The sequence below is a fragment of the Daucus carota genome, chromosome 5 (genome assembly GCF_001625215.2).
Source record: "Daucus carota subsp. sativus chromosome 5, DH1 v3.0, whole genome shotgun sequence".
Lineage (NCBI taxonomy): Eukaryota > Viridiplantae > Streptophyta > Magnoliopsida > Apiales > Apiaceae > Daucus > Daucus carota.
Genome location: NC_030385.2, coordinates 1,924,205 through 1,932,194, shown reverse-complemented (window position 1 = coordinate 1,932,194; position 7,990 = coordinate 1,924,205). Strand labels below are relative to the sequence as shown.

At 36.7% G+C, this 7,990-nt stretch overlaps 2 protein-coding genes across 2 annotated transcripts; one reads left to right on the top strand and one right to left on the bottom strand.

The window, feature by feature from the left end:
• Positions 1-534: 534 nt before the first annotated feature.
• Positions 535-5,207, bottom strand: LOC108221959 (acetylornithine aminotransferase, mitochondrial). Its single transcript, XM_017395830.2, has 3 exons — positions 4,614-5,207; positions 3,106-3,540; positions 535-1,210 (listed from the first exon to the last, which is right to left on the bottom strand). The coding sequence occupies exons 1-3, from the start codon at positions 5,007-5,009 to the stop codon at positions 686-688; spliced, it is 1,356 nt and encodes a 451-aa protein (XP_017251319.1). The 5' UTR covers positions 5,010-5,207; the 3' UTR covers positions 535-685.
• Positions 5,208-5,936: 729 nt separating this feature from the next.
• LOC108221148 (putative UPF0481 protein At3g02645) lies at positions 5,937-7,639 on the top strand. Its single transcript, XM_017395045.2, has one exon. The coding sequence runs from the start codon at positions 5,937-5,939 to the stop codon at positions 7,572-7,574; it is 1,638 nt and encodes a 545-aa protein (XP_017250534.1). The 3' UTR covers positions 7,575-7,639.
• Positions 7,640-7,990: the final 351 nt, after the last annotated feature.

Genomic DNA, 7,990 nt, shown 5'->3' with positions numbered 1-7,990 from the left:
CTATTTAAACTAGTAAGCTACATACAGATTGTGTTTGTGTGTTTTTAATTTTGACGGGATAAAACCCGATAAACCCGACCCTACCCAACCCAACCCGACGTATGAATAATAGGGTTGGGTTGAAAATATATATGAGGGTTAACGGGTTCAAATTTTTATAACCCGATTAAATTGGGTTGGGTTGAATATTTGCCCCTAACCCGGCCAACCCAACCCGTGTTCACCCCTACTTTACATAATGAATCAGATAAGCCACTTCAGTATAGAGGCCTTGCTTAAAACAGGGCATAAAAGCTGTAGCACACACATCAGAAGTTATAGATTTTCAGTAATCGCAACTTTACAAGAGAGTTCAATTCTTGAACCTCTTTATTTATTACCTCTATTACCATTATCCAGATTTGGACCACATTTTGCAGCAACACATCTGCTCCGGTTCTCCTCCGGGGAAGGTACTCGATTATCGTCTTACATACATAATGCCACAGGTAGCAACCTGCGACTCACATGAAACATTTCATCCGACACTTGTGATGAAAGATAACAAGTGAATTGTGATAGGTTAACCTTCCTACGGTTCTAGTATCCACTGTAGTAATACATGTCAATTTAAAATTGTAACATTTTAGACATTTAAGGCTGTTACACATATCAATTTTAATGAACTTGGGTATTACAGGAGAGTTTAATCAAGAGCTGGTAGACATTTAAGCAGAACCTCAGCGGCATGTTCCAGTTCTTTCTCGGATATTATCAATGGTGGTACAAGTCTCACAACATTCCCCTTTCCCGCGGTTAATATTAAAAGACCGGAATTCAGGCATGCGTCTACAAGTGGAGCAGCAGGTACGTCCAACTCTATACCAATGATAAGCCCCAGGCCTCGTACTTCTTTGACATGTGAGTTACTTCCTAATTTTTGTGACAACAGTTTCATAAAGTACTGACCTTTACTGGCTACGCTGGCCAGGAAGCTTGGATCTGATATTTTATCCAGAACTGCAATTGCAGCATTGCAAACAAGTGGCCCACCTGCAAAAGTGCTTCCATGATCTCCGTAGTTTATAGCCTCTGCGACTTTTTCAGTCACCAGCACAGCACCGATGGGTAGACCTCCAGCGAGAGGCTTTGCGAGTGTCATAATATCAGGGAAAACGTTGTAGTCTTCGTGTGCCCAAAGATAACCAGTTCGTCCCAAGCCACATTGAACCTATGACGAGATATGCAAGAAAATCAACTAATCAAGCCAGTAATCTTTAAAACAAGGTGTTCACGTGTCATGACATTATTTTTACACATTTACTAGTTATAAATTGGCACAGTAATGTCATATTTATGATCCTTCATTTTCCCTACCAGAATAGATAGTTAGAAATGCCCACATACGTGTCACACATAATCAACTTGATTAGAAGTCTGCTTCAAGCTTTAGGTTATCAACCACTAAAGAGTACAGCTACATTAAAATTAAACCTAACTGCATATCTTCTCCAGCACACTTGTTTCCTAGCAACATATTACTGTTGCAAAATCCATGTTTGCTGACAATTAGCACTGTAGACAAGCAAGATGGTGTGTAGAGTATTACTCACTTCATTTTAATTCTTCTTCTTATATCGTAAGTATAAAGGTGTTTTCAGGAGATGAACGCGTTCTAGCCAATAAATGATCCCCCAACCTTCATCTAGACAAAAGACATTTAACAATTTTTTTTTTTTAAAAAAAAAATCTCTACAAGGCAGCCCTTGAATTGATATGCTAGTGACTAAAACATGTGCAGAGACACCAGTGAAGGTCAAGTTAATTGCAAAAGAGGGGAGTGGTCGTAAGAATAGCTATAAGATGTCCAGAGACTAAAAACAGACCATTAATCATACCTCCATCATGTGATTTATGAACAATACTTGTGATTTATGAACAATATGCTTAATCATTCCTTGCATGTCCCACCACAAAATACTACTTTAACTGCTGACAAGCTAATTACTCACAACCTTGATAATTAACTAATTATATATGTGCAGTTGTGCACATTTTATTAGACACTTACTTTACCATCACAATTTCATAAAAATGTCAACATGTGAATTAAATTGTATAAAGATAAACAATGCAAATCATATCTTTATAAACGATATGCACGCATACAGGAAATATGTCAATAAAACACAACAAAGCTCGGACATCACATCCTGCTGTCATTCAGGAACTGGCAATTAAATGCAAACATTAATAAATAAATACTTCTACATCAATGATGTTAATTGATGTTAATTGCAATATATTTAAATAAATTTTAGTTATTTGATCTGGTCAAACTTGATTGAGCATATATGTCCTATTTGGGTTTTTGTTAATATCTGGTCGAATTGATTCTCTAGACACACTTGTTTCCTAGCAACATATTACTGTTGCAAGATCCATGTTTGCTGACAAATTAGCAATGTGGACATGCAAAATTTTTCCATAGTGTGAAGATTATTCTTCTATTTATTTATTTCATCTTCTTATGTATAAAGCATTAGAGGTGTTTCCGGGAGACGAGCATGTTTTAGACAATATGATTTTTAGACCTATTTGTAACCATCTGATTATCTCTATATAATCCCCCGACCTTCATCTAGAACAAATGTTTAACATTCAAAGAAAAAATCCCCATACTGCAACCGTTAAACTAATATTCTAGTAAAAGAAACATGTGCCGAGACTGTAGTGATGGTCATGCTGATTGCAAAAGAGGGGAGCAGTAGTAAAAATGACTATAAGATGCCCAGAGACAACAGACCATTCATCATACCTCCATCATGTGCAGTGATTACTTGTGATTTCTGAACAATATGCTAAATCATTACTTGCCCCTTCCAATTATAGTAATGCTTATACTGCTGACAAGCTAATTACCAACAACCTTAATAACTAACTAATAATACATGTGCCCATTTTGTCAGAAATTTAAACAATGAAAATAATCTCTTCAAAGACGGGAAATATGTGAAAAAAACATAATGAACAAAACTCGGACATCACATCCTGCTGTGTATTCAGGAAGTGACAATCAATGCAAACATCAATCTATAGTGACTATTTCTTGCAGAGCACTTGTACCTCATCGAAGACTAGCAGAGATCCAGCCGCATCACACGCATCACGCAAAGATTGTAAGAAGTCCTTTGTTGCACTGTATATACCACCCTCGCCCTGAATAGGTTCCACAAAAACTGCAGCAATGTTGCCAGACTGAATAAGTTCAGTTGCAGCTTGGATATCACCATACTCTAAGAACGTAACTCCAGGCATAACAGGTTGAAAAGGTGTTCTGTAATGCTCTTTGCTAGTCAGCGCAAGAGCACCCATAGTCCTACCATGAAAGCAATTACTAAATGAAATAAAATCGGAGGGTGGATGCATCTCATCTGGGTGGGAAAATCGCTGGAATTTACGAGCAAATTTAATTGCAGCTTCATTGGCTTCAGTTCCAGAATTTGAGAAAAACACTCGATCAGCAAAAGAGCACGATACAAGACGTTTTGCTAGCTCCACCTACAGAACAAATAGAATGAATAATTTACTTCATATTTACAAACAAATTTCTTAACTTCAAGAACTGAAAAGATAAAGCGAACATACTCACAAGTCACAAGTCATAACTCCAGGGGTGGGGAAAATGTAATCGAAATTCCAATGTAATTCACAACAGAAAGAAAATCAAATGAAGGTCAATGTTAATTTTTTTCTGATGCAAAAACAGGTAACAGTAACCAAAAATGTTTGTATATTTAGTGCAATGTCAGATGGCATCATTGGTGCTTGATAAAATCATAAATAATAAGAAATGCTTGCTATTACAATGAAAGGCACGTTTCGCTTCTTAAAGAATCTCCAGAATAATTACAGTACTATATTTTGTGCCTGTCATTAAATTTATACATTTGTTTAAGTTCCCAATATGGGACAAATATTTCAAGGTCTAAAATAGCAATTATTAATCCAAGTAAACTCATTGTGGTTATTAAACATCTATAAAATTCGTAGGAATCTACTTTACACATGTAAAATCATCCTTGAAACTCTCATTTATAAAAAATTTCTATAGATTTGAAATAGTGTAATATCAAGATTGGGATGACTCTAGCACCCCAAGTGAAGTCACTAATCAGTATCTAGTATCTACCCAAATGAAACAATATATAATAAGAAACCCTCCACAACTTGGCAGACAGGTAAGTGATATGCAATACTTTGTAACGAACTCCTCACAAAATGATCTTATTCAACATAGTAGAAAGAACTAGAGCCACCGGCCAAGGCCATTATGTACCGACTACTAGATGCCTGATAAAGCTTCAATCTTTATTATCTTTATTCATTTTACAATTTATAATCACCAATCTAACAAAAATTAGCCAGAAAAATACCAGGCTAGGCCAAGCTATTACAGATAAAGGCATGTGTGGCCAGGCAAAGACGCTAAGTTCCGACTACTATATTACCAATAAAGCTTCGATCTTTATCCATTTTACTTCTCACAATCACCAACCAAAGAACAATTAAACCAAAAATTCAGCTACATTACCTTAAAAGTTGGAATTTTTCGAAAAACAAGAAAGACCCACCTGAGGAACAGTGTAGAAAATGTTGCTAACATGAGTAAGAGTATTAGCCTGTTGAGTAACAGCTCGAATCCAATCAGGATCCCCATGCCCAAGTGCATTCACAGCAATCCCAGAAGTCAAGTCCAGATACTCTTGCCCCTCAACATCAAACAATTTACAACCCTTGCCACTGGAGAACACAACAGGCGTTCTTGCATAAGTCCCCACAATCACCTTCTTATCAGCCTCCATTACATCTTTGCTTGTTAGAACATCTTTTTTAGGCGGCGCTGCTTGATGGGTTTCGAGACTGTTGGTGCAGAAGCACACGCGCCGCCCTGCGCCGCCGCTCCACGGTGGAGTTCTGCGAGCCGCCGGGAGAAAAGGGTTGGTCAGGGAGAAATGAGATGTTGTCATGGTGTGGTGAATGAGGAAAGTTTAGGTGGGTGAGATGGTTGTTTAGTTAGGGTTTTAGGTTAGAAGAATAGAAATAAAACTTCTGTCCAGAGCCGCAGAGGAACCGAAGATCGAACTTTTAACCGAACTTCGGACCAACTCTTAATGAAACCATGTTCGATAATTTTATCGAACAAATTTGTTTGTCCAAACTCGAGTTTGGTGACGGACAAACCGAACACGAACTGCTCCTGAACATGTCAAACCGAATCGAACCGAACATGAGTATTTCGGGATAATGTATATTTTTAAATAATATTAAGATTATTTTTAAATTAATTTAATAAAAAAAATAACCAAATATTTTATTTATATATTTTCAACATATACAATATCAATTTTAAATAATTCTACAATTATAAAATAAAACTAATACCTAAATTATGAATATTATATATTATATTTACATATAATATAATAAATATTTTTATCTATTGTCGAACAGACACGAGCTTATCGAACTCGAGCCTAACACAACTTTAACGAACCGAACACCCTAAAAGTTCAGTTCGATTTGTTAAGCTTATCAGACGGAATATGCTGTTCGAACTCGTGTTCAATAAGCTTATCGGACGAGTTTACTGACCGGTTCAACTCGATAAGTTTAGCGGACGAGTTTACCGAACGTTCATTTACTCTGTGTTTTATTTTTCTATTTTAAATCATTCTTATATACAGCTAAAAAGTAAATATCAGCAGTATAATAAAAATCTCTTCTAAAAAGCAGTTATTGATATTAATCATAAGTAGTTACAATTCACATAAAATGTAGTGTTTAATGCTGTCTTTAATGAACTAAAACTGTTAAGACCAAAACTTAAGCCAGCCAAATTAATCTTGTTTATTTTGAAAGAGATCAAGAAATACATGTCATAACTAGAAGCTACCATGATTTCAAGCTCTGGATTCGACGAACATCGATGGATCATTCACATCCGGAGAACCCTGGATGAAGATCCAGAAGAAGAAGCTGATATTCCTGTTAGCATATTTGATGTCCCCAAATCTCTGCTTTTTAACAATGTGGATTCTTATATACCTCAACAGATTGCACTAGGGCCTTATCATTATTGGCGTCCTGAGCTCTATGAGATGGAAAGATATAAGCTTGGTTCAGCCAAGAGAACGCTGAGAAGTCTCCGAAGTGTTAGGTTTCAGCAGCTTGTTGATCAGTTTACACTTATTGAGCCAACTATTCGGGCTTGTTATCATAAGTACCTTGATGTCAGTGGTGAAACACTTGCATGGATGATGGTCATTGACGTGTCGTTTCTGCTTGAATTTTTGCACATTTACGCGGTGAAATCACAAGGGAAGGTCTTAAGGAGAATAAGTTCTAGAATGTCTCATTTGATTGATTTTGCAGAGAGGAAGTCAGCACATAATGCCATTCTTAGGGACATGATTATGTTGGAGAATCAGATTCCGATGTTTTTGTTAAGGAAGATGCTGGAATTTCAGCTGTCGTCTGTAGAAACAGCAGATGACACGTTGCTCTCGATGCTAGGAGGAGTATGTAAAGCCCTGTCACCGTTTAAAATGATCATGGACTTAAATTCTGTTCTTATTAGAGATCAGGCACACGTACTGGGGTTTTTGTACCAGATGATCATGCCTACGAAACCCGAAGGCCAGCTGTCTGAACTCAATGAATCAGAGGGTCAAGATGAAACAAAGGAATCTCAAGAAAAGATTTCTTGTATTGGTAAAAAACTCCTTGACAAAGTATCGCGATTTTTGTCAGTTATGATAGGTTTTTGTAAGAGAATTTTACTGTCTAGACATGTTAAGGCTATTTTACGATTTCCTTGGTTGATCATTTCTAACTTGCCTGGATTTAGTACTCTGAAACAACCTATCGAATATCTTTGTTGTTCGAGAGATAAAGACGAGGAGATGAAGGCTGGAAATTGTAGTAAAGAAAATGATCATAACAAGCCTCCAATGGTCGAAGAGATCTCCATTCCTTCTGTCACTGAACTTTTTAAGTCCGGAATAAGTTTTGTACCTACAAATGGCAGTGTCATGACATTAGGTTTTAATTCCAAAACATCGACATTCTTCCTCCCAACCATTACTCTGGATGTAAACGCAGAGATTGTCTTGAGAAACTTGGTAGCCTACGAGGCTTGCAATGCATCAGGGCCATTGGTTTTCACGCGTTACACTGAACTAATGAATGGAATCATTGACACAGAAGAAGATGCAAGATTGCTTAGAGAAAGCGGAGTTGTGTTGAACCTTTTGAAGAGTGATGAAGAGGTTGCCAATTTGTGGAATGGAATGAGCAGGTCAATTAGATTGACAAAAGTGCAATTCTTGGATAAAATGATTGAAGATATAAACAAGTATTACAATGGAAAGTGGGCAATCAAAATCGAAAAGTTCATCAAGCTATATGTTTTCAAGTCCTGGAAAATCCTCATATTGGTTGCTGCTGTTCTACTACTGGTTTTGATGAGTTTACAAGTGTTTTTCTCAATGTACAGGCTCTATCATTTGTTTCATATGACGAATATAAGATGATTCTACACTTCGCGGAACTATATTTCAATTGCCAAGACAAATATACACTCTTTTCTCTGAATGCTTGCTGAGTACTTGTGATCTTTGTTTGATTCAGGTGACCCTAGATTTTCCGTCATTATCAGACTTATAAAGAATTTAACATATGATTAATGGTCATCACGTTTGCCTACCTAATTCATATATCATCGTCTTTCTTTAATTTGGTTTATTGTATGTGTAGATAGGTGTTAGCTACTGGTTCTTTAAGGTAAGTACACAAAGGAGTCATCAGAACATAAACTTCACTTGTTCTTCATAAATGAGTTGAGACCAAGTATAAATCTAACTAGAACATCGTCGTGTTCTTATAACAGCTAGGCCCTGAAGACTAATAAGTAACACCAGGGCAAGGTTTAAATGTGAGGTATATGAAC